This window comes from Dipodomys spectabilis, unplaced genomic scaffold (assembly GCF_019054845.1).
Source record: "Dipodomys spectabilis isolate Male_0828 unplaced genomic scaffold, ASM1905484v1 ptg000076l, whole genome shotgun sequence".
NCBI lineage: Eukaryota > Metazoa > Chordata > Mammalia > Rodentia > Heteromyidae > Dipodomys > Dipodomys spectabilis.
Window position 1 is genome coordinate 7,589,973 of NW_024870753.1, and position 26,364 is coordinate 7,616,336.

Sequence of the window (26,364 nt, forward strand, 5' to 3'; positions counted from 1 at the left end):
GAGCTGCGTCTCTCCTGCCCGGTTCACGGGGCCTCGTTGGACCCGGTCCCGCTGCCCTTGTTGACGTAGAACGGCCGGTAGTGAGACTGTGGAGAAAACAGGACTGGTTAGAGAGCCAGCAAGCCGGCCTGGCCAGACCCACACTCCCAGGCTGGAAGGCTCTAGCCATCCGCCCTGACAGACGTGGAGCCCTGATGGTCTCCAGTGTGGGTTCATTCCGGCCTGGGCTTCATGGGCCCGAGCCTCTGCCTCCCGCCGCCGCCACCTTTCCACAGCAGTCTGCTCTCCTGAGCTCTACAGCCCCGTGCCCCGTGCTGCGCACAGACAGACTCGCTTCATTTCACCACCATCCATGAAATGAGTTGCTGTTACTGTATCCTTGTTATCATCGGGCAAACTAAGGCCAGGCAACCTCCGTCCGGCCTCCCACCTCCGTCTTGGCATCATTTTATGCATCTCAGGTGCTTCGCTGCTTTGGCTTCACCCAGACAGAGGGGTGCGGTGTGGCCCCCCCAGGGGCCCAGGATCCCATAGCTCCTCCCATCCTGCCCCGTGGATGGCGCTGGGACCAGCTGCCTCTCGGGACAGACCAGGGCTCCCCGTGCACCGCACTGGGTGCTTCCAGGAGCTCAGGGGCCCCCTTTCCTCCCAGTCACCACATCTGGGCCCTGAGATGCCCCCCAAACCCTAGGATGAAATAGAAGAGCAAGGCGGGGAGGGGGGAGACGGGAGGGCAGGGAGGGGAAGGGGAAACAAAGGAGGGGGAGGGGGGGAGACGGGAGGGCAGGGAGGGCAGGGAGGGGAAGGGGAAACAAAGGAGGGGGAGGGGGGGAGACGGGAGGGCAGGGAGGGGAAGGGGAGACAAAGGAGGGGGAGGGGGGGAGACGGGAGGGCAGGGATGGGAAGGGGAAACAAAGGAGGAGGCTACAACGCTTGATAAGAAATGCACTCATCGCCTTGCTCATGTAACTGTAACCCCTCTGTACAGTATCTTCACAATAAAAAAAACTTATTAATTAAAAAAAAAATAGAAGAGCAAAACAAAGCTGCTACTTGGCCCCTACAAACACCATCGGCCCCAAGAAGGTCCTAGCCGGCGGCCCGGTTGGTGATGTGAGTGGGAGACTGAGCCCTGGAAGCCTTGATCCCCAAGGAGGAGACGCTATGTCCCCCACACACACATCCCAGAGTGGTCAGAGCCCTGCCCAGCCCTGCCTGCCCATGGTTCGTATCACCTGGGCAGCCACGTGCCCGTAGCTGCTTCACCGCAGGACTCCTGCCTGTGACCTGCTCAGCCTAGACCTGGGCTAAACCGGTTAACAAAGGAAGAAATGGAGACCCTGGCAGAGAGAGACACCGAGGTCCCCAACCCTCAAACCCAAGAGCGGAGCTGGAAAAGGCCAGACAGAGCCTTTCTGTCAGGAAGGCGGGATGCACAGGGAGAAGGGAGCGCTGTCTTGGGACAGGCCTGGAATGGTGGGTGAGAGAGATCAGACGGCAGCGGCCTCCAGGCGGCCTGTCCATCACCCTCCTGTCCTCCCAGGCTCAAGGTCAAAAGTCATAAAGGAGCCAGGTGTCAGAGGCTCACACTCAGAATCCTAGCTACTCAGGAGGCTGAGATCTGGAGAATCTCCTTCAAAAACAGCCAGGCTGCATCTCAGAAATAACCAACAAGCCAGCGCCAGTGGCTCACGCCTGTAATCCTAGCTACTCAGGAGGCTGAGATCTGAGGATCGCGGTTCAAAGCCAGCCCAGGCAGGAAAGTCTGTGAGACTCTTATTTCCAATAAACCACAAGAAACCAGAAGTGACGCTGTGGTTCAAGTGGTAGAGTGCTCGCCTTGAGCTGAAGAGCTGAGGGACAGCGCCCAGGCCCAGAGTTCAAGCCCCATGACCGACAGAAAAAGAAAAGAAAGAAAAAAAAAAGCCCGGCTGGAGGTGTGCCTGAAGAGGCCTGAGTTCCAACCTTAGTACCTCAAAACAAATAAAGTTCTAAGAGCCCTGCAATCATCTAAGCCATCCAATTCATTTTACAGGTGGGCAAACTAAAGCAGAGGACAAATACACGGCACCTGCGTCTGCCCTGCCAGGGTCTGGGGCGGGGGGTGGGAGCCTGCTCTGTAGGTCCCAGGTCTAGGGGGGAGGGACACATGGCAGGCACGAGAAGGGCTGAGTCCTCAGCAGAAACCCCCATTTCCCTCCCATAGCTGCCTCCTGCAGACCTGCTGATACAATACCCCTGGGCCAGGCTCCAAATTACACACGGTTAGTTAGCTCTGCTTGCCCTCAGATTAAAGATTGTTTCCAATTAAGCCAGCCCCAGCCTCTTTGTGGTCCGGAGCCAATGACCTCATACTCTGACCTCCAAATGCAAAGACTGTGGGAGGCAAGGACTCAGGCCTCTGCTACACCTGGCAGGTCCCCGGCTGTGGCCTAGACCTCCGGAGAGAAGCATTGCGGGTGTTGGAGACACTGCAGGTGACAGTCCTGGTTACTGTGGTCCTGGGCAGAGGTTGGACACGTCAGATCTAAAGGATCATGGGGATCACTTTGTCTAAGCACTCATATTTCTTTTTGGTGGTAGAGGGATTTGAACTCAAGGCCTTGCACTTACTCGGATGGTGCTCTACCACTTGAGCCACATCTCCAGCCTAGTTTTTTGCTGGTTATTTTGGAGTCTAGTGAACTTTTCTGCCCAGACTGGCCTCAAACTGAGATCCTCTAGATCTCAGCCTCCTGAGTGGCTAGGATTATAGACATGAGCCATCCACACCTGGCTCAATACATCATGAAAAACGAAGACGCCGAGTCCCAAAGAGGGTCTGTGGCTCATTCAGGGTGCCACAGCCAGCAGGTGGCCTGGGCCTCGTGGTACTTCATTTGATACGGATTTCTAATGCTCCAGCCTCCCTGCCCCCATCCTGTGGCCTAAAGTATCTTTGCTCCCAGAACCAGAAAGCTGCTCCTGGAGGAGGGGCTGGGGGTGGGGGAATCCATCTCCAGGACGCCCATCTCCTGGACTGAGAAGTTCATAATCCCAGAGGAGTTCAGGACCAAGCACCACCAGCCACAGGCGCTCGATAGCCACTTGCACAGGGCTTACACAGTGCTTACTCAGGTTAGAACACTGAGGCCCAGTGTGTACCGACCCCGGTTCCCTGCCTTCGCTGCATGCAGACATTCCAGCCGCCGCTCATCCCTTCCCTCCCCACCACGTGGCCCAAAGGAGTCAGAATCTTCCGGACGAGGGAAGCAGGGTGCTCTGGCCTCTGGGGACCCTGTCCCCGCAGCCCTCCTGGGGGCGGCCTACTCACCAGCAGGGTCTGCTTGCCAGGTTTCCAAGTCTGGGGCTGGGCCTTGGGGACCTGGCTCCGCATGAGGGAGGGGTAGCCTGGGGAGACAAAGGCTGGTCAGAAGGAGCCAAGGGCTGGTGGTCAGGGACCCCCCTGGGGGGCTCCCAGCACAGCTGCCTACCCCATAGACACCCCCAAGCATCATCTAGCCCAGTACCGAGTGCAGCCAGCTGAAGAGGCATGCAAGCAGCCGGGCCGCAACTGGCGACTGGAAACCAAAGGGAGGAAGCAGCGAGGCAGACAGGAGGAGGGACCGGCCAGATGGACCGGGCCAGGTCAGCACTGGACAGCTGGGATGGGGAGACAGCCACACACTCACCATGTGGGGTCCCCTGTGGGCTCCCCTCTTTCCCAGAGCCCCAAAGAGTGACTTCTAAGCATTTCCTGACAGGATTCCTCCCCAGCAGGAGCTGCTCCTGACTCTGCTTCTCATTTCTTTCTCTCTTTTTTTTTTTTTTTTCTTTTTGCCAGTCCTGGGGCTTGAACTCTAGGCCTGGGCACTGGCCCTGAGCTTTTTGCTCAAGACTAACACTTTACCACTTGAGCCATAGCTCCACTTCTGGCCTTTTCTGTGTATGTGGTGCTGAGGAATGGAACCCAGAGCTTCATGCATGGAAGGCAAGCACTCTACCACTGAGCCACCTTCCCAGCTCTCTGTTTCTCATTTCTGAGCCCAGCTTTGTACCCAGCACCATGCCAGGGCCTGGCCATGCCCTGCCTCTCTTGGCCTCTGTGAGCTCAGCAGTTCGCCTCAGCTGCACAGCAGAATCTGAAGCCAGGCTTCATCAGACTCCAAAACTCATACTCTTGCCAGGCACCACGGGCTCACGCCTGTCATCCCAGCTACTCAGGAAGCTAAGATCTGAGGATCAAGGTTCAAAACCAAGCCAGGCAGCAAAATCCATGAAGCTCTTATCTCAGATTAATCACTAAAAAGCCAGAAATGGAGGTGTGACTCGAGTGGTCGAGTGCCAGCCTTAAGAGACAAAGCTAAGGGACAGTGCCCTGACCCTGAGTTCAAGCCCCTGTACCAGCACATGCACACACACACACACACACACACACACACACACACTCACATTCACGTGCCCCCCACCATGTGTTCCCCTGTCTCATTAGAGAAATGGGGGTGGAGAGGAACAGTGATTTGCCAGTGTGGCTGCTGCCCAGGGTTGAGACGGCCAGGCCGGAGCCCAGAGCCCCGAGCCCTGAACAGGAAGCACACTCTGGGCTTGGGACACACCACGGCCCCAGCCCTCCCTCGGCACACAAGGATCTGTCCACAGAGCCGCAAAAACCACACCATGCCAGCCATCTACCCTCACTCAGGCACAGACTGGGAAACGATCAGCCGTGACCTAGAGGCTGAGAAGCCTGAGAACTCGCCAGGGCCCGTCCTTGGCTGGTTCCCTGACCAGCAAGGCTGTGGCCTATCTGAGACACTCTGCCCTTCCCTGCTCTACGCAAGGCTGCTGTGGGCGCAGGCCACCGCAGCACCGGGCCAGGCAGCGGTGGGAAGACAGAGCCGGGACCCCAGGGCTCTCCCCTGCACCCAAGGGTGCAGGGCAGCCTGGGAGGAGTTCCTCCAGCCCTGGCTTGAGATGGAGAGTCCTTGCCTCTGGTTTCCCAGAAAGAAAATCCCATGCCAGCCATGATAGGTGAAGATGGGGATGGAATGGTCGAGAAGACCGGCCTTGGGCAGCAGGCGGAAGTCCAGACAGAGTGAGTTGGGGTGGCGGCGGAGGAGGATGGCTCTGGGGAGGAGGGACCAGGGCACCCTAGAAGTGGCAGAGAGGCCCCCACGGGATGTCTGCCCTGCTGTGGGAGAGGAGCGGGGAGGAGCGGGAAACGGGAGGTACCGGGATTATTTTTAAACAGCCCACTGCGGTCCAGTGGCTTGGAAAACTCAGCAGTGGCCTGTCCCAAGGTGGTGAACTGATAGGGGGTTTGCCCAGTGCCTGCTGGGAGAGAGAGAGGCATTAGCCACATGCGCCTGAGGCTGAGGCCTGCACACCTAGGGGCGGGGGGGGGGGGGGGGGCTGTGCCCTGGCTTCCGTGCTCTGAGCCCTGCTCAGCCTCCGGAGCTGTCCGGGAAGTCCCAGCGTGCTCTCCGCCTGTGGGACCACCGGAGGGGTGCAGGTGGGCTCGGGGGTCCTCCCTGCACACAGGATGGTTGCGGCCAAAGCCATCTGCAGCTCCAGCATTCGGGGCGCTTCCTTAAGCACAGTGTTTGAGCGGAGCCCCAAGGCCATGGACTGACTGGTCTAGGCAGGCCACTAAGGAGTTGCCTAGGGGCCAGAGGAGGAATCTTCTAGAAGCCAGATAGGCCAAGACATGCCCTGGAGCTTCCCACTCTTGACTTGGGGGCAAAGCTTTCCCCAGTGTTCTGCAGACCCAAACCCCCTACTTCTAGTCCCTTCTCCTTCCCTGGCCAGCCATGCAGGAGTCCCATGCCTGGTAGAGGGGCAGGATGACCCAGAAAGACCAGTACTGGGGTCCATCTGCCCCCCACACAGCCTCTCCCCTCCTCCTCCTCTTCTTCCTCCTCCTCCTCCTCCTCCTCCTCCCTAGGCACCCAGCATCCCACCTCTCCTTTCAGACCAGATATTTTGAGGCCAGGGGAAGACAGGGTCCTGCTACCCCGGTTCACCCAAGCTGAATCTATTGGGAGAGATGTGAGGGCCAGGAGCCCCTGTCCCCTCAGAGTGACCTCAACCCCGGGGGGGGGCAGCAGGCACTGACCACTTGGCCTTGTTTCAAGAGTTCTGGGCGCTCCCGCAGGTCAGGAGGGGGCCAGGTGTAGGAAAAGGAGGCCTTCCAGGTTGCCTGAGTTCAAGCCCAAAGCGGCCTCCACAATGAGGCTCTGAGAGGTGCTAGTGGCCTGCGCTCCAGTCCACCAGTGCAGGAAGTTGCCAGGAGGGCAAAGTTAAATCCAGCAGAAGATGTAAAAGGCTGGGCCTGCAGTGGCTGGGGCTTGGGAAGGGGGGTACCCTGTCCTGCTTCTGAGCCTGTTTGCAGAGCACATTGAAGGGACCCGTAGGTGGTCCCAGGGGCCCTGAGAAAGGTCAGGGCCCAGCCCCCACCCCTGCCCTAGGCCAGCCCAGGCTCTCATCTCCTGGAAGGACGGCACAGAGACCAAAGCTGGGCGGCAGGGGGAGAGCTCACCTTTCAGGGAGAAGGAGGAGCTGCCTTGAACAGTGGGGTGGTCATCGGAGGTCTGGATGCTAGATGAGTACTCCCAGACTCGGGAGGTGTAGTTACCTGGCAAGGCAAAAGAAAAGGGGTGAGGGGAGGCATCAGAACCCCCAGGGGGCGCTGGAAGAGGAGAGGCCAGGCAGGCCCCCAGGACCCACATGGGGCCCATCCTGGAGCTCTCTCCGTCCTCCTGCTACCTCTCTAGCCAAGAACCTTGCTTCTCCTTCGTCTTTGCTGCTATCGGAGGTGTGAAATGCAAGCCGGGAGCTCACGCCTGTCCTCATCGATGCAGGAGGCTGAGATCCAGAGGATCGTAATGTGAAGCCAGTCCGGGCAGAAAGGTCCCTAAGACTCCATCTCCAAAATAACCAGCAAAAAAGCCAGGCGGGAGGTGTGTGACTCAAATGAGAAGACGCAAGCCAGGCCAACACACAGCCCTGGATGAGTTCAAACCCCAGTGCTGACCAAACCAACCAAACAAGGTTACAAAGCGCAGCCCTGTCCCTGTACCACTCACAGCTCACCGGCCTCGGAACAGAAAGCCAAATCCTTATCGTGGCACACAGGCTCGTGGGAGCGCCCCCCACCCCCCCACCCACTGCCCTGCTTCCCTCCAGACCCTCAGCATTCCACCTCCCTTTCTCTCCCAGGCTTTGGACCCAGAATCACCTGGGACACCCCCTGCTCCCCCATTCAGCAATCATGGGGTGAGTCACCTTCCACAGCCCCTCCCCTAGGCAGTGTGAGCCACACACCCCCTCCCCCTCCCCCCCCAACCCCGTGCAGGGTGGCCCTGTGGTCTGGAGGTGCTGGTGGAGGGGTGAGCGTGGGAGGGACGCAGGACATCAGGAGGATGTTGAAGCCAGAGTCTCAGAGCCGCCACCCGGGAAGTGAGACACCTTTCTCCAGCCCCAGCAGCCTGGAGCCCTGGGTAGCTCCCGACTCAAGATCTGCCCAGGAAGCCAGAGGTCCCCAAGAAGATGGGAGTCAGTGGCTAGGAAGGGCTGGGGTTGGCCATGAGCCCCCAGAACATGCTCCATCCCAGAGGACCCCGAGGAGGATCTCAGTGAGCCCCAAGACAGGAGAGGACAGAGGCCTGGCCCTTCCGTAACCTCCCTCCCCTGCCATAGACTCCTTCCGCTGCCGTGTCCCAGGCGGGACAAACCTGCCCCTGCCTGCCTTTCCTTTCATAGCTAAGCTATGGCACAAGGAAGCACCGTATAACTTCCCAACAGAGAGGCACACAAACCAGCGGAGTCTTTGGTGGGTCCTTAATCTGGTAGTTGCTGGGAGGGATCCCCAGAACTAACCCCAGAGTAGCCATTCCCCCTACTTTCCCAGACCCACCTTCAGGGACAGTTAGCCCACTGGATACAGGGATTCCCCATGAAGCTGAGTAAAGACATCACGCACGCGGCCCGGCCCTCTGCATACACGCCAACACCGTGAGCTCAAAGGCATCCCCCCTGCCCAGCTCCTCACCCAGGTCTGCTCCTGGGGCGTCTGGTGCCCCCTCAAGCCATGGCCCAGCCCCGCCTCCCCCACCACTCCTCCTCCTGCTCCCCACCTGAGGCCCTTCTACCTTTGGTGCCGTACAGGTTGTTGAAATTCTTCTGGTTGGTCTCCTTGGAGAGGCGGCCGGGAGAGGACGGCTGGTAGGATGACCGGGCCCCACCTATGGGGCAGAGCAAGATTGCCCATCATTGTACAAAGGTTGGCGCGCCCCGGGGACCCGTGGCCTCTGGCTTGGAGGAGCTTAGCACTCAAGTACCCACAAGAGGACTGCACTGTAGTACTGGTCTAGTAGAAAGTGCTCTTGCAACTTATAGCCAAATGGGGAGGGGTGTGGGGGGGAAGTGCTCCATCAGTCACTGCTCCCAGACCACCTCACCTGGACAGTCCTGGATAATGAAGATGTACAATTGTTCTACGTAGGACATTTTGGGGGTCCCCAGAAGGCTGACAAGCCAACAATTTCCTCCTGAGCCAACCCCCATGTGAGTGAGACTTGGGACTGGAAAGAGAATGCTTAGGAAGAAGTGACCGTGGCGATGGTGGGGACCGAGGCATTGGGCCCTGGGCCGAGTGAGGGCTGAGTCATCTGCAGGTGGCCAATGGGTCAGCCAGGGACACGTCCCCACTGCCAAGGTGGACTGGGAAACATGGCTGCCATCGGAGCCTCCTGTCCTCCCCCACTGGGCTCCACACGGCCCGTGAAGAAGGGGGTGCAAGGCAAAGCACCCGTGGGTCAGGACGCTCCACCAGCTCTTCCCCGCTCACCTAAACTTCCCGGACCCCATCCCCAAATGGGACCCACCACCCACAGGTCCTCCCTGTAAACCCTGAGTCTGCAGCTCCTCCATTTGCCACACTGCCCTCCACCTCCTCACCCTCTGCCCTCCCCCAAGGTGGGGACACGGCCATCACCTCATCCCAGGGACCCCAAGCTCCTGGGCTCAGCACCTGGTGGCCTCCAGTGGCCCAGTCTCCCAGCTCTTGACACTTCTCCCCAGCCCCTCCCTGCCCCTCCTCTCCCCGACTCTGGGAGGGAAGAGGAGTGGGTGGCCAGGCAGGGAGAAACCAGTTTCTTCCACCTACAAATGTCACTGGAGGCTGTGGCCACGGAGGCCCTCTTCTGAGGGAGGGGCACTGGAGCTAAAGGGAGCAAGGACCACCCCAAGCCACCCAGGCCCTTGGACTCCCGGCAGCCTGCCGTGGGGCCACACTGGCTCCCCATCCCTACGGGAGCCACCTGTGACTGCCAGCCTCTTGGGGGTTAAGGGAGATGAAGGGGGCCAGCTGGGGTTCCGTGACTAGAAGGTTCTGGAAGAAGAGTACTGGTTTGCTGATGAGTATAGTTCACCGTCTCACTCATCCAAAGGGACAACGCCCAGGGCAAGATGCCACCAAGGAGCGGCTGGCTGATGAGGGGACCGGAAGCTCACCCTCCAGATTCCCAGGCCTTCCCCCTGTGGGTGCATCCTGCCCCATGGGTGACAGCTGAGGGCCTCTGCCCCTGTCCCTAGCCCTGAGCCTTCCCAGGTCTCCTCCCTTCCCTTCCCTTCGCTTCCCTTCCCTCTGCCCCTCCCTCCACGCTCCCCCCATCTCTGGCCCCTGGCTCCCCCTTACACTTGTGGTTTGTTGCTGGCACCCAAGAATTTACGGTAGCAGAACAAGGGCAGGGAGGCCCGGCCTGGACCCCAGCTATGGTGCCAGCTATGATGACAAAGTCCTCCCCAGAGGCACCGATGACATTCTAGGTCACTGCCCCTGGAGAGCCGGCAGCTTGGAGACTGGGCCGTATAGGCAGGAGCAGCACACAGCGGTTGAACAGTTCCGACAGGGCCACAATCCCCAAATCCGAGTCCAGGCACCCTCAAGTAGAGGATTGTGGGAACAGCGATGGGCTGTGCCAGCCACGTGCCAGCCTGTCCTGGGCAGCAGGACTTGACTTAGGAGAGGACTGGGGGCATGGCTCAAGGGGCAGAGCACTTTCCAGGAGGTATGTGGCCCCAGTAGGCTGGGACTCGGAAGGGGGACTGGGGAGCTGGGGAGCAGGTCAAAAACCCAGAGGAGGAGTAGAGGTCCCTGAAGGTGGTGGCCCAGGGATCAGGATTCTTCAGGACCTAAGCTAATGCTCTACACAGCCCGGCACTGGCAGAGGGGAGGCCCAGAGACCTCCTGAAGGACAGAGGGCTAGAGGAGGGCAGGGAGGGCTCCTAAGCCTGAGAAGAGAGGTCCTAGAGGAGCAGAGGAATGCTGGATTATTCGTCATCTAAACCAGGACACCTCTCGCCCTGACAGTGAAAGGAGACACCGTTGGTCACCTTGCACATGCCCAGACTCTCCCAGGATGGTAGAGGTGAGCCGGCCGCCCCACCCGGGAGGAAGGACCTGGCTGAGTCAGTGCGTGGGCCTGGGGCTCACCCTTACCCTTGGGCGTGAGGTACATGGAGTATCTCTTCATGGTGTCTGGAGCACTCCACTCATTCCCGTAGCTGGTGTAGTTGTTCATGTAGCGATGGTCACCACCTGGGAAGTTCAGAGGCCAGGTCAGCAGAGATTGGGGGGGACAAGCTGACCCACTGCGACCTCACCCTCAGCCCCACCTAGGGAGAGCCAAGGATCCCCCAATGCAGAAAACCAGGCCGTCAGCAAACAGCACAAGGTCACTCCAAGGTCTGATTGATGGGCCACCCCTGCCCACCATCTGCCACCACTGCTAGCCACCAGGCAGCAAGGACAGACAGGACGTTGCATTAGCAAAAGAGGCTTTCCTAGCGTCCCTGACACAGGTCAGGGCAGTGCCCAGCCCTGCACACACCCTGCACCTGATGCAGGGCCACAGGTAGATGGAGGCTGTGACCTAGAAACGGCGCTGTGACCAGCCCAGAGACTGGATGGCTCCTAAAAGGCTCCCACTCCCAGTTAGCGCCATCGTCCCAGATCTGGCTAGGCCTCAGGGGGGACTCTCTGAGGATGACAAGCAGCCCTTCCCTCCCCCTGCTATGCACCCAGCACGGCAGCAGCCTCTGAAAAGATGCCTCTCTCCCTGAGCCTCAGCCTTCTCTTCTGTAAGATGCTCCCTGCCTCCCTCAGAGAAAAACAAGGCAAGGCAAGAGCTCAGCACAATGCCCGGCGTCCAGGGAGCACCCGGTCTCGGCGGCTCGCCATCCTCATAAGAACCATCATGCTGTCCTTAGGAAGAGTTGTCAGGGTCTGAGTGCCACCAAAAGCCAAATGATTGTCTTGCTGAAGTGCTTATCTGTCCTTCGGGGCAATTGAATGTCCCCCATATTTCCTGAGGACTCTGATTTCACAGAGCTGGCCCTGACTGGTCATTCTCTACACTCCCAGACCCCTCGAGAGTCACGTGCTCCACCCGGAGACCAGAGAGGGACATTGCCTTGGGGCATTGGTGGCCAATAGACTTTAATCAGGCTGTGTTCTAAAGACGTTTTGCTGAGCCCGGGCCACGGATGGAGCTTTGGGGAAAGTGCTCGGGCTTCAGGCCCTAGAGAGACTTGATGGGCAAGGACTTAACGGGGCAGTTTCTCAGGTTCCAGGGCTTTCTGGAAGATGACTCAGTTGACCTCTGCAGGGACAGCCTGGCTCAGAGGAGGGGCTGGTTTCAGCAGAGCTGGTGAGTCAGAGACACACTGTATCTCACCATCCCCAGCCCAGCCCAACTTCTGGGCTCAACACCACCCATCACAGCTAGGGTGACACACAAGCCGTCCCTCAGGCCACAGGTGGCATTCTAGGTCATTTCTCCTGGAGACTGGCCCACACAGGCAGGACTGGCACTCAGCTGTTGAACTTCAAGTCCAATGGGACTGCAACCCCCAAATCCCAGTCCATGGTACACTCAAGTAGAGGATTGTGGGAACGGCGACGGGCCGTGCCAGCTACACATGCCAGCCTGTCCCAGGCACGAGGAGTTGACTTAGGAGAGGACTGGGATCAATCCCCAGAACCACTGAGAAGGGGGAGGGGAGGGAATCAGCCTGGGAGAGAAGTGCTCGTGGCCTGCACACAGAGGGCCCCTACCGTTCTCCATGTGGTTCCTCTCGATGAAGTTCCGGCTCAAGTCTGCCTTGCACATCTTCTCCACGTGGCGCATGCACACATTGAGCAGGTCATCCTTGAAGTTGCCAAGGGACTGCCCCAGGCCCTCCCCCTCCAGCAGGACGTGGTAGGTGGGCAGGGGTGGGGGAAGAGAGTAATTGCTCATCAGTGTACCAAACTCCTATCAAGGAAGAAAAGAAACCGTTCACTTCCTGAGTCTCTTCCAGGTGTTTGTCTACAAGGGGGCGCTCCTAGCTCATCTGGAAGACAGGGCTGTGAGCCAAGGGAACTGGGTTCTAGACCTGCTTTTCCTTCCTGGGTAAAAGGTCCAACTAAAAGCCAGTGGATGCTTAATATCTGATCTATGACTCCATGATTCCCAGTCTCTGAAGTGGGGCTAGGAAGAATCTGGGTGAAACTATAAAGAGATATAGGACTTTCTTGAGCATTCTAGGTATTTCCACCTTTCCACATCTCTCTCAATCCTGTCTACACTTCTGTGCCCTTCAACTCCCTTCCATCCCTCTTTCTCCTCCTCCCTCCAAGTGGCCTGGAAGAGCCTACAGAAACTCCGTCTCCACAAAGCTGCCCTTCGCTTGTTCCTGCCCGCTCGCCCTTCTCCGCGTTTCCACAGGCATTTATCTCCTGAGCCACATGCTTTATCATTTAATTACACACTTTCCTGTATTGTTCTTTAATTGTACATGTCTTATCTTCCCAGCTGGATTGCAGCTGCTTGGGGGCAGAAACCATGTCTCAGACTACTCTATTTACCACAGCACCTAATAGAGTACGAGGCACCCAGGAGGACCCAAAATATTCTCTTGGAAAGAAAGATGGATAGGTGAATAGACAAATGGGCTAGATCAAAGATAATAAATAGGCGGAACTCAGGCATCACCCCAGAGCAGACAATACTAATCAGTCACAGAGCTCCCTCTGATTTGAGCCTGGGGCCCTACTGGGCCCTATTGAAGTTAGTACAAGGTGGTATTCGTGTGCCTCCATATTTAGTAGGGGAGTAGAGTGGGTGGAAAAATTAAATGATTGGATGGATGGATGCATGCATGCATGGATAGATGCATGGATGGACGAATGGACAGACAGATGGATGGATGCATGCATGGATGGATGGGGGTCTGGGAAAGTGGATGGGAAGGAAGGATTGAGGTTGAATGGTGGTGTGCCATTACCTGCAGAAAGAGCACAGAGTCGCTGATGCTGTGCAGCTGTTCTCGGGTCTGTTTGTCTTCGTGCAGCACCTTGGCCCTCTCGTCCAGAGCGTCCACGATCACCTTCACTTGGTCCATGGCGTCCTGTTCCCGCTGCTCCAGGGCAGCTCTCACTTCCTCCTTTTGCTTCTCTAAGTCTCGCACCAAGTCTCGGAAGTTCTGCTCCAAGATGGCCTTCTCATTGGTGGTGAAGCTCTAGGATCAGAAGCAGGGGAGGGACAAAGAAGGGTTTCAGTAAGGAGTGGACGGAGCTCTCCCTAGTGAAGCTCATCTCTGGGTTCCTAACACAGAATGAGGGCATTTCCGGTGCCCTGGCCTGGCCAGCCCAACTGGCTGTGAATCTCGTTCAAGGGCATCGCCGAGGGCTGCCACCTGTGGATAGATGAACAGCCCACCCTTCCTTGTCCACTGTGGAGCCACCGTTCCACCCTGAGCGACTCCCTGCGGGCCCCGACAATTTCTCATGAGCCAAGCCAGGCTCACCAAAACCCCAGCCGCAACCACGCATCACTCAGAAAGGGAACTGGCTAGTGTTCATGTGGCTAGGGCATACGGTTTGCAATTACCCAAACCACAGCAGACAGACATCTAGCCACACTGGCACAGCAGAGGCAAAATGGCAAGTATCTGGTGGTTTGGTAGTCTGGTAGGAAGAGCAGGCATCTCTTTAGCTGTGATGGAATCAAGTGAGCTGTAGGTGACAGGAAAGAGCTCACCAGGATGCCTGGTGAGGATGGAGAAGGGGAGAAGGTAGGAACCCCAAAGGGGGTGGGAGAATGGTCAGCAGGATCCCCAGCCTGCCTCCTGCCAGGAGCCACAGCAGGGCGCAGCAGGAGCCCAGGGCTCACCTTGATACGGTCCTTCTCCTTCTGCCACTTCTCCGCTTCATCCTCCACCTCGATGATCTTGAGCTGCAGCTGTTCCTTCTGCAGTGACAGCTCCGTCTGCAGGAGGGGGAGAGGAAGAAGTCAAGCACGGAGGACAGGGACCAGCACCAGACCCCCAGGCCCCCAGGCTGTGGGCCCACTGGAGAAGCAAACTGTTGGTAGGCTCAGCACTCCTCCATTCTGACAACAGTTAGATAGATCTCCAAGCTCCTGACTACATCTTCATAGGCACTAGATCTTCCTCCTGAGCAAGCGGGAGGCTGGTTGGTGGGATTCTTGCTTTTTTTGATGGACATGAGGCCATGGGGGGAGAGGGGAGACCTCAGCCCAGCCCAGCCCAGCCCAGGGAGTGTCCATAGCAGCCACAGCATGCAGCGTTACTGTGGAATGACGTGGGGCTTGTGTTGAAAGCCGAGGCCAGGATTGCCGCTGGCATGGGCTCCGTCCGGGCAGGCTCCTCTATAAACCTGTTTATGGGAAAGGAGACTGCACCCGCAGATTCAGCAAGATGAGGGCTCTCGCCCAGGGTGTCTGGGGAGGAAGACTAGAGGGCAAGGGCCTAACACTCCGGCTCAGGGGCCACGCACGCTGCCGGGGTCTGGGGTGGGCTGTTTCCAGATTGCACTGGAAGATTGGGTGACAGACACCGTGCATTCTGTGAGGGGAGAGGCCCTTCTCTGAAAAGCTGCTGTCACTGAAGCAAAGGGAGAGGAATTGCATATTTCTCTCACAGGGAGAAGCCAGATCTAAAACATACAGGGATGTAATAAAATATACAGGTCCCTAGACGTTCACACACAGTGGGAGACCACAGGGGGTGCTCTTAGGAGAGGAACAGAAAGGCAGAAGGCCTCTGCACCTCTGATCACACAAAATAATGTTCACCAAAAGGAACTCCAGGAAATGAAAACAAAGGAGTTTTTTTCCCTTTTTTGCTGTTTTTGTTTTCTTTGCTTGTTGTCTTATTCGTTCATTTGCATGTCCCTTTGGGAGGGTAAGTGGAGGCACAGGAATTAGGGACAAAGGATGAACAAATGCAGCAGTGAACACTGCATTGGAAATGAACTATACAACTTGTGCATGGGCAATGGGAGGGAAAATCTAGGAGAGAGCGAGGGAAGAGATGTACTCTTTACCTGACGTAGGTAACTGGAACCCCTCCATATAGCACCTTTATAATAACAATAATTAAAAAAAAAAGAATGAGAGACATAAAGCTAAAGTCAACTGCATTCAGTCAAGTCAAAGACACAGCTTTAGTGTCACTGGGCTCCTCTCTGAAACTTCCGCCGCCCTTCCAGCTTAGAAGGAGGCAAGCGCCCATCTTCACCCAACAGGCAGCAATGGCAATGCATCCGCCAAAGTCTTGGTTTGCTCAGAGACCCCCGTCCCTGCCCCATGGCTGGGTTTTGAATGCAGAATCCCACCCCTTCCTCTAGCTGTCTCCTTGAGGCATCCACAAGAAGCGGGCAGAGGTGAAGGATGCACAGACCTCCAGAACCATGGGCTCCATCGCCCAGGAGTCCTGAGCAGCCGGGCCTATCACCACTCCACACACCTCTAGGCACCCCACCGAGGTGCAGAGGGGTGGCTGGGCTCCCCAGGGCCATGGAGCCGACCGTGGCTAGAGTAGCCTGGTGGCTTTGGGGAAGGAAGCCTTGCTCTCCCTCACCCCTCTCCTGAGCGGTCTAGGCAAGGCAGACAGGGGGCCGCGGGTGGGCTTAAATCCCTGACAGTGGGAGAAGGTTTTGACTAGAGAAGGAGAAGGCCAAAGCATGAAGGGCTAGGAATGGCTGCATTATCCAAAGGGACACCTGTCGGGAGGTGTGTGGTCAGCCGCAGGTAAGAGAAGGCCACACCTGGGCAGCATAGATTCACTGGGTCAAGAGGGAAAGGTAAGGTACTGAGTATATGGGTCCAAATCCAGGGGTGCTTAGACCATGAAGCATCTAGGCTCACGAGAGAGTCAGGCCTGTGTATGAGAGTGAAGGAAGGGAGTGGCCGGCCAGCTTGAGTCTGGAGCGATGTCAGCCAGCAGCCTGGGAGGAGTGGAGGAGAGGCGGCCGGTTTGGACACGCGCAAGGGCAAACGTGGAGTCAGGCTGTCTGCGGCAGTGGGTGGAAGAGTGGGTCCAGGAGGCCGAGAGCTGGCCCTCCTTTTCTCTGGGGCACAAAAGAAGTTGGACCTGGTCTGGGAGGGGCCTGCTACCCACAGCTGGCAGGATCAGACTTGCAGGACACCTGGGCTCTGTGCTACACAGCTAGCACAGCCCCTCGTCCCCAAGATGAGTCCGGGCGTGGAGGGGGGCTGGGGCTCAGGCCTTTAGGGAGGAGCCTTGAACCCACTTAGTTCTGGTTAGATTTTCTGGTGCAGGAAATCGTCGAACCTGGGAAGATTCTAAAGGAGGAAGGAAGTCACAGAGTGTCTACCAGCAAATGCTTCAAGCAATAAACACACCTGGGAAGGCCAGGAGTGTTAGCCCGCTTTCCAGCTTCAAAGACCCAGGTCTAGAAAGATCCTGAGACTTCCTGAGACCTCATGAAGAGAAAGAAAGCATCAAGGCCCTTCGCAACCGCAAGACTCTCCGCTGGAGAGAGCTAGAGCCAGCTCGGGGGCAATGGCTCAGGTTCTCCTGTAGCACATTGACCTTCCCCTTCACCCCTGCAAATCTAAGCCCACCTAGGCTCAGAGGGACAATCCGGAGATTCTCTCTCTTCTATTGCTCCCCTAGGCCCCAGCTTCCTCTCTCTCCTCCCACGGAGTGTGGTTGGAGCCCCTGGTGTCTGACAGGCCTCAGCTTCCACCACCCCACCCCTCTCCACCCCTCCTTCCTGATTGCCTTTGCCCTGCCCAGGCCTGCCCCTAAATGCTCCCTTTGTTCCTTCTCCCACACTGTCTGGTGTGTGCGTCTCCTCTCTGTCAGCCCTCCGTGGGCCACACAGCCGTGAAAACCTTCCTGCAGTCAGTGAACACAGGTCCCTCAGAGCCGAGGGATGGCACAGCTCCGTCGGCTCAGCCTCAACTGGGCATCCAGGATACACCTGCCTGAGGACTCACCCGGACACATGGACACGTGGACACATGGACGTGGTGGTCCCTCAGGGAAAGGGGGATCGGCTGGCCAGCATCATCCCCTGGCCTGGATTAATTACATGGGCCTTGGGCTGTGACATTTGCCAAATGAGCCAGTTAATTGCCAAATTTGTACTCCTAGTCACATGGTAATTATCTGGATAAGAATCTGAAATGCTGGATAGATTTCCCTGTTTCCACTCAGACGTCAAGCAGCCCAGCATCAGTGCGTCTACTTGATTAGAGTCTCTGCTCCCTCCCAGCCTTGAGGTGAGGGAGGGGCCCGCTGGGACCTGGCACCGAGGGGGAAGCCATTCCCCCTCCCTAGGCATCGGTTTCCTTGTGAAAAATGGGGCTCGATCTCTAATTCCCACCCTGGCACACATTAGAACCCCTGAGGGAGACTTAAAAATATAGACCCCAAGCTCGGACCCCTTGAGCCAGAATCTCCCCTAGGAAAGGCTCTGAAATCTGTATCTCAACAAAATCATCAAGTGACTCCATCCTAAGGCCCGCCATTTGGGAACCCTGGACTCAAGCAGCACAGGAAGACCTGTCTGGTCCTCCAGGAAAGTGCCGGATCTTGTATAAGTCTCCTGGTATCGGTGAACCTGTCGCTATGCACTAATCAAGTGCAATCCCCTCCCCCACAGGACAGCCGTGCAGATGCCAAGCCCACAGACATGCTCCAGAGAGATCCTGCCACCACCCGCCTGCCTACCAGTCACTCTCCTAGTCCTGCTTCCGATCTGTGAACCTCTCTTATTTGGCTATTTCCAGAATAGCAGGTCATCTACGCCCAGTCTCAGACCCTGTCCCAGAGCAAATGGGAATTCTCCCTGTATTCCCTGTAGAGCCTAAGGGGGGGGGGGAGGAAGTTGTTCCTGGGCACCCCAGCCCTTCCTTCTCCTCTTCCCAAATCTCAGCCCCCTCCCCCCCCCCCCCACTGTCTACCTAAAGAGCTTTCCTGCCCAGACCAATGTGGCCAGAAAACTCAAGGACCAATGGCTGCTCATGCCCAACAGCCTTCCTGGAACAAGTAGCCAATCAGATGACAGTCAAAGCCACGCGTTGTGGTGGGAGAGGTGATCTGTGACAGATGATAGAGCTGATAGGCACCAATCAGGCTGTCACCCCCCGCGGCCAGGCTGGAGCCAACCTAGGACAGCACTGCCCAGAGCAGTTAGTGGCCCACCTGAGTAAGGTCATGAGGGCCTTCAGACACAGGAAGACACAGGTCCTTTCTGACTCGTCACCTAACCTAGCTCAGGAAATACACAGAGGCAGAGGGGGACCAGTGTGCACCTCTGATATTCTGGAGGAGGGGAAGCATGGCGACCTGGAGTCTTACCAAAGGAGAGGATACTGTCATGCCTCCAAGCCAAGTTACCTTTCTCCTAGCATAGCCTCTACTCACAGTCTACTCAGAGTCTGTAGGAAGAGCACAGGCCCGGGGAAATCAACACCCACAGCATTCTGTCATCATCAGCTTTGTGCAACTAACCCAGACAGGGCTGGGCTTCCACCCTCCAGCCCTCCCTGTGGGCCAGCGGAGCAGGTTCTGCCCGGGCTCCTGGACAAAGCTGTGTGGGGGCCGATGTTTGGGTCTGCAGAGGATGCCTCCACAAGATGCCAGCGTTGACACGATTGCTCTTCATCCCACTATCCTGGCTGGCCCCAGTGTCCCCGCGCCTGGCATGCCAGCAGAGCTGGGCCTGCGCAGACTGCTTTCAGCTCATCTCCTGGCTTCTCAGCCCCCTCCTCCCTGCCTCTCCTCACTGTGCAAGCGCGCGTGCACACACACACACACACACACACACACACACACACACACACACACTGGCTGCCCCCAAGTTCCCTCGAATGCAGTCACTCTAGTGGATCTAGCATTTTCTCCTAAAGCTCACATCTCTGGAGGAAGTAGGAGCTTCTTCTCCTAACAAACATCTTGGCCAAGTCCCTTCCTTCCTCCGGGCCGGTGTTCTGCTCTATGGGGAAGAAGGAGACCTCGTGGCTAATGCTCCACCGGGCCTGGCATCGTCCTCTCCACCCTGACTCTCAGAGCTTCTGCATCCCTGGGAGGGCGCTCCAGTCTTGTCTGTGTCTGAGCGCTGTGTGTCTGCCTCCTGTCCTACATTTCGAATCCTCAAATCCAAGGATTACCTGAGCCCCACAGAAACTCTCAAACCAGAACGTGAACCTAAGAGTTCTTGGGGCCTTCCTAGGGGGCTGCCCACCAAACCTGCCTCTTCCCTGGGTACTCAGAACTTTCTATGGTAGCACCCTAGATTCTGATGGTATTTGGGACCAAAGTAGATCAGTATGTGTGCCTGGCTTATAAGAGAGGTAGGAACCTGGAGTCTCTGTCCTCTGGGCCCCTCTTTGCCAGCCCTCCTTACCTCGAGGACTCCAAGGCCTTCCCAAGAATCCTAGAATTCCATGGGGTAACTCGAAAACCAACCAGAGCCCAACCCCTCCAGCTCACATAGAGGGAAAGTATGACTAAGAGGGAATGAAAGGCATTCGTCTGCTGTCTAGCAGCTCGTTGGAGGCAAAACCAGGACTGGAGCACAGTCCAGTCTAAGTGAGGCCCACTCAGCCTCCTCATTGTGGCGATGAAGCTTGCCTGGTGGTCCATTCTGACTTCCCAGCTAAGGTCCTTACAGGTGAGCCCCGTGTTCCTGCTCCAGCAATGTCCCCCACCATGAAACTTGAAGCTGGGGGGGGGGGGGGCGGTCAAGGGTGAACATGAAACTTCTGGAAAGCATCTTTGTCTGTTGTCATCTTTAACTCATCCCTCCTTACCCAAGGGTGGAGGTGAGGTACAAACAGAGAGAGAGAGGGAGAGATCGGCTAGGCCAAGAGGGACCCAATGCCAGCCTGCTCTGCGGTTGCAAAACCTGTGGAAAATGGAGTCCCCTGCATTGACCAAGAGGAAGGTTTATCCCAGGAAGGTGTGGAAGAGTGGGCTCGGCCTGTGGGGGGGGGGGGGAAACGCAGCCTCCGCGGCCCCTCCCTGTGGGACCTTCCCCTGGCACGTCCTGCCCACAGGCCTCTACTTGCCTCCACACCTCCCCTCCACCGCGCACACACCAGATTCACACAAACACCTTACGTACCTCCTATGCCAACACCCACATTCACAGACACCCACATGCGTACAAAACACACATCAGTGTGCACCCCACCCCAGCGGCGTCCACCTGCAGCCACACACACCCCGGGGCCCTTCCTGAAGGAGGGTGCAGGAGGCTGGGGGAGAAATGGAGCGGCCCGGGTCAGGTGAAACCTACAGTCACTGTACTGCAAACGCAAGCCACGGGGGACATGTCACTGGCCCCAAACTCCCCCCATCTAACATCTTCCCTTATCTCTAGCCCATTCCCAGGGCCAGTCCTGCTCAGGTAGGAGAAATGCTCTCTCCCTTAAACAACCAAGAGCAGACACCCCGGCCGGGGGCCACGCCCAAGAGTGCGGGTGAATAGTTGGGTCTCCACCGAGTCAAGCACCCCCGGCCTTTTCTAGGCCCTTATTTGATTATCTGTGAATCAGATCTGAGAAGATCGGGCCTTGAACCCCTCATCCTGGGTGTAGAAAAAGAAAAGGAAAAAAAATAATAAGCCAGTCATGCTCGTGGTGCACGCCTGTCTTCCTAACTACTCAAGAGGCTAGGATCTGAGGATGTAGGTTCAAAGCCATCCAGTGTAAGAAAGTCCATGAAGCTCTTATCTCCCATTAACCAACCCCCCCCTCAAAAAAAAAAGCCAGAAGTAGAGCTGTGGCACCAACTAGCCTTGAGAGGGGGAAAAAATAACAAAGCAAAACAAAGTAACAGTGCCCAAGCCTTGAGTTCAAGCAAAACAAAACTAAAATAACAGAATCGAATAAGAGCCAAGCACAGCACAGGGAAGCTAGGGAGCTAGGGAGACAGAGGCTAGGGTGCCCCAGGTGCAGGTGGTGGCCAGGGGCCCAGGGAAAAGGGAAGGAGAGGAGGGCCCCCCCCCAGGCCAGTCACCTCCTTCTCGGCCTTGGCCTCCTCCACCGTCACGGTGCTGTGGTTCTTGTGCTCCTGGAACATGCACAGGTAGCAGATGCAGGTCTGGTCGGTCTGGCAGAAGAGCTCCATGGTCTTGCCGTGGAAGGGGCACCTGCGGGCCTGGAAGTCGCGGATGGGCTCAAGCAGCGGGTGGTCTCGGAAGGCGGCGCCCTCCAGGTGCGGCTTGAGGTGCAGCTCGCAGAAGGAGGCCTGGCACACCAGGCACGACTTGACGGCGCGCTGCTTGTGGCCGATGCACGAGTCGCAGGGCACCTCCTGGGCGCCGGGGCCCCCCAGCTCGGCCCGCGGCGGGCCCCCCAGCTCGGCCCGCGGGCCGCTGCCCCTCCGGGCCTCCCCGGGCTCAGCCAGGGGCCCCGACAGCCTGCGGGGCTCCGAGAAGATGGACTTGCGCAGCTCGGCCTTGTCAGCGAAGGTGACCACGGGCTTCCTGGCCGCGCCCAGCTGCAGCCCGGCGTAGGGGGACCTCCTGCCCTCCGCGGAGTCCATGCTGAAGTAGTTGGGGCCCTTGTCTTCCCCGGACTCCACGAACTGGACGATGGGCCTGCGCCACTCGGGGCCCGAGGACAGCGCGCCCTGGCTCTCGGCCGCCCTCGGGGAGCTGCCCGCGCCGCGGCCCGGGGCCGCCTCCCCGCCCTGCCCGCTGCTGCCCGGCTTGGCCTCGGGGCCCTCCGCTCTGCCGCCGCCGTTCTCCACCACCGTGCCGTTGGGGCCCGGGGGGCTGCGGGCGTCCCTGCTGTCGGGGCTCGAGCTGTTGCTTCTGGATGCGTCCGTCCCTTCCATGTCGAAGTGGCTGGGGGTGGCTGCTGGTGGAGCCGGCTGGGGCTGCAGGCCGGTGCCGCGGTGGGTGTCCGGGCAGGGAGTGGGGCAGGCGGCCACAGGTTTCCCGGAGACACACCTGGGACACACCTGCGAGGAGGAGGAGCCACGACCGGGCCCTGGGAGAGGCCTGCCGCCTGCAGAGCAGCCCGTGAGACCCCGCCCCGCCTGGTGTTTTAGAAGTGATCCCCCCACCCCCTCCTTCAGTGTAATCATTTTCCACCACGCCACAACCAGCCAGGCTGCTTGCCTCGACTGACGCATTCATTCCCTTCTCCCCCAGGAAGCAGGTCCTCTGTCCTCACAGACCAGCAGCCCTTGCTGAGCCCCAAGGCCCTGGGGCAGAAAATGAGGTGTCTGAAGAGAGGCCCAGAGGACAGATGGCCCGAATTGGGTCACACAAGCCAAATAGCCTTGTAATTAGCAGTTCTGATTTCAGAGGAGCGGCTCCACCCCACACAGAGGGGCTGCTTCTCAGCGGAAGCTTAGCCCGGGAGCGTGGGCTGCCTTGAACAGAGATCTCAGGAGACAGGGTGATGGGGGTGTTGGTCACATCCAACTTGCAGGCACTGCCCGGCGTGCTTGACCACCATCTTCAATCCTGTCCTAGATGAGGCAGCCAAAGCTCCCAGAAGACGGCTCGCTGGCTTCCATCCAGTACCAGAGTAGGGATTTGAACCCATGACCTGAGAGAGTCTAGCATCCCTTCTCCTGTCCCGTGGCCTCGGAGAGGCACAGCCTGGCCCTAGCTGTCTCCTAGAGCAGGTCTGAACCTGCTTCCACCCCAAGGCCAGAGACACAGCGCAAGGGAGGGGGAGAATCTGTGCCATGCCAGCCAAGGAGTTGGAACCACCACCCCAAATCCTCACTAACTCCCCCTTTTCAAAGTTGACTTGTCATGTGACTCAAAAAAAAAAATCTGCCTACATTCTCCAGATGAGACCACCGGTAATCTCCTCCACAAAAGACAACAGTACAGTCCCGAGCTCAGATAAACCAGGAGAAAAATAACAGCCATTCGCTCTCCCTCTCTTCCTTGCCCCCCTGGGGAAACCCTAGGATCCTCAGCTCCTGCAGAAAGGCAGCCTCTCCCTGCCCCCTTGAATACAGGACAGGCTGGACGGGGAGGGTAGGCAGATGGTGGATGTGGCCAGAGAGGCGGGTCCTGGGCTATGTGGAGGGAGTGGGCTTCGGTCCTTCTCCTGGTTAGACTCCACACCCTCGGCTCAACCTGGCTGAACAGCTAATCCTTTGCCATCCCAGCCCTGGGAACAAGGGGAGAGATGAGCTTGGCTCACAAAGCAGCTGGGTTTTAAGAGGAGGTGTGTGTTTGGGGTGTGGGGAGCACTGGAGCCTGACCCGTGTTCCCCTCCTTCCCAGGGCTCTGTCCTCAGGCCCCGCCCGAGCCCCCCTCTTGTTTGGACTTGCTGATGACTTGCCCACAAGCTTACGGGGATTTCTAGGATGGGGAACCCCTTCTCAGAAAGCCAGGCTCAGCTCTGGTGGGGGGGGGGGGCGTGAGAGAGAGAGAGGGAGAGAGAGAAAGGCTGTTCTGGTATGCTGGGATGTTTCCCTCCCACTTCTCCTCTGGGAGACTAGACTAGGAGAGGAAACGAGAGGGGACACGGATGGCCGGCGATTCATTTCAGATGCAATATCAGTACTCACGGAATCTGGCAGGCCTCTTCCAGTCCTTAGAGTTTATGCACCTGCCTTCCAGAAATCTGGGGAACTACCTTGAGCCTTAGGAATAGGGTGACACAGAGAAATACCCAGAAAGCTTGTGGTAGGTGAGTGGATGAACAGAAGGAAGAAAAGAAAGTCAGACAGATATGAATGGGAATGGATGAAGGGATGGATAGTTGTACAGCTGATAGATATATGGGTGAATGGAAATGGAATGATGGAAGGATGGATGGATGGATGGATGGACGGATGGATGGACAGGTGGATAGATGAACAGGTGGATGGATAGACAGGTGGATGGCTGGGTGGATAGGTAGGTGGGGAATTGGCTAACATAATTGGGGAAAGGGAGAAGTTGAGGGAAGGAGAGAGGGAGGGAGGAGGTATACAAATAGTAGACAAGGGTGTGCTAGTGGCAGCTCAGCACAGATCTTCCTTGGTGAGAAGGCTCTGGTTGGCAGCGATTGCTGACATCTCCCTCCATAGTGGCTGGGCTGCCATGCTAGCTGTGCTAGAAGGAGAAGCATGGGGTCCTAGCACGCTTAGAGCCAGTGTGCAACTTCTTGGACACCTCCAGGAGGGGCAGTCTGGTGGTGATCAAGGGTCAGCGGGGACCAGAGAGAATGGGCACTGGAGAATGCCACACCCAGTTGTCCTGAAGGCCTGGACCAGGCTCCCATGGTTTAAGGTGCGTGGGAAGAAGAGTGGCCTGCCCCTCTTCCCAGCCATAGGAGAGACCCTCACGGCTCAGCTCCACAAGCTCCCGGACCGTCCTACTGACAGACAAGACACTCAGCTCAGACCACCCATGTTCATGGCTCATTCACGCACGCGAATTTAGTGAGCTTCCTGCTGTGTGACACATCCAGGCAGGGACTGGTCACAAAGGCATGAATGAGTTCTTACACGCCTTGGGGGACTTGTCTAATGGGAAAGGAGATGATAAGCAAAGCATTTGAATTTGGGGTAAACGGTGAACAGGAAAAATATGTGCTAAGGGTTTGGGCTGCCCAGAGCAGAGAGTCTATGATGAGAGAGAGAGAGAGAGAGAGAGAGAGAGAGAGAGAGAGAGAGAGAGAGATCTAAGCAGACTAAGCAGGGCTCTGTGCTCCAAAGTGTTCTCCCAGACAGAGGCGAGCTTTGATTTCACAGGTATTCATTCAGCTGAACGCTCAGTGGGGGGCTGATAGATTGGTTTCCCATCTATATATTGGAACCCAGGCTCTCTTCCTTTGGGGGTACTGTTCCCCCAACAAAGGTGAATCTCCTGGACTTCTTAGGACCCGAGGACTGAAAAGACCCAGGGAAGTAATCGGATCAGCTGACCTTCGGGGCAGGCCTGCTCTGACCCATGTACCCCCAGCCCCCAGCCCAGAGTGGAGCCAGAGCTGGCCGAGGCTTCCACACCTCCGGTTCCCGGGTCTGGAGTGAGCCCCCAGGATGGTCCAAGGCCTCTAGCCCCCTGGCTGCAGTCCTGCCCCTCCCCCTTCAGCCCAGGCCGGGGGGGGGGGGGGGGGCCTGGCTCACAGGGGCAATTCCCCATGGCCCTGGGAGTCTCTGGATCCAACACTGTGGCTGAAGGGGTCTTGCTCCGTGTGGAGGGGCCTCTCTCATTTTACAAAGACTTGCAAAGAAAAGCATTCCGTGACCGTCCCAGGCACTCATCTCCCACCTTATCCTGTCCCACCCCTGATCTAGCTGGAAACTTCCTTGCTACAACATGGCCGAAGTAGGTTGCCAGCCCCTCTCCTCTGTGGCAAACAGGAGGAGGAAAGAAGAGGCAGCAGGTGTGGCTTCCAGGGCAGGTGACCCCCCCCCCACACTCTTCCCCTTGGCTCTCGCAGGTCAGGAGAGCTCCACCCAGCGCTCACCCACTGACTGCCAGTCCCGGGCCTCCTCCCAGCTTCCTTTGCAAGCAGCCTGAAGCCGTTCCCCTCCCTGCAGCCTTGGGGGCCCTGAGTTCAAACCCCATGTAGGGTGACAGGAGGGAAGGAAGGAGAAAGAGGGAACCGCCGATACTAAGCAAAAGGAAAGAAGTGTACGTGTCACCAGACTTGGAAGCAATAGTTTCACGGTTAAAGTTCGTAACGTTCATAAGCTTTGTAGATCAAGATAATGGCAATCTGCATGGTGAAGGTTAATGTGTGTGTGTGTGGCTTTAGCTAAGTATCACTATGTCACAATACTGTGAAATGTATGTAATCGTTTAATCTCAATAAAGAAGAAAATACAAAAAAAAAAAGAAACAGGCTTCCTTTTTTTAAGTTTTTCATTGTTACCAGAAAGGTGCTGTACAAAGGGGTTACAGTTACAGAAGTCAGGTAAAGAGTACTTTTCTTTTTGAGCACTGTTACTCTTTCCCTGGCTCTCTCCCTGTTTTTCCCTCCCATCTCCCACCCACAAGTTGTGTAGTTCATTTTCAACATAGTATCCAGTGAGTGCCATTGCTACATTTGTCCACCTTTTGTCCCTCCATTTCTAGGCTTCTCTAACCAAAGA

At 57.3% G+C, this 26,364-nt stretch overlaps 1 protein-coding gene across 1 annotated transcript; it reads right to left on the reverse strand.

Moving 5' to 3' along the window:
* On the reverse strand, positions 1–22,143 carry Trim29 (tripartite motif containing 29). The gene is made up of 9 exons (XM_042682919.1): positions 21,322–22,143; positions 14,196–14,291; positions 13,309–13,542; positions 12,098–12,296; positions 10,481–10,579; positions 8,130–8,222; positions 6,518–6,613; positions 3,314–3,390; positions 1–86 (listed from the first exon to the last, which is right to left on the reverse strand). Exons 1-9 carry the CDS (start codon positions 22,141–22,143, stop codon positions 24–26), a joined length of 1,779 nt encoding a protein of 592 aa, XP_042538853.1. The 3' UTR covers positions 1–23.
* Positions 22,144–26,364: the final 4,221 nt, after the last annotated feature.

Excerpts from the sequence above, each read along its gene's own strand:
- Trim29 (XM_042682919.1), bottom strand. The coding sequence starts at position 22,143 with ATGGAAGGGACGGACGCATCCAGAAGCAACAGCTCGAGCCCCGACAGC. Across the intron at positions 13,543-14,195 it reads AGGAGAAGGACCGTATCAAG|AGCTTCACCACCAATGAGAA; the intron begins GTGAGCCCTGGG and ends TTCTGATCCTAG. Across the intron at positions 6,614-8,129 it reads CAACCTGTACGGCACCAAAG|GTAACTACACCTCCCGAGTC; the intron begins GTAGAAGGGCCT and ends TTGCCTTGCCAG.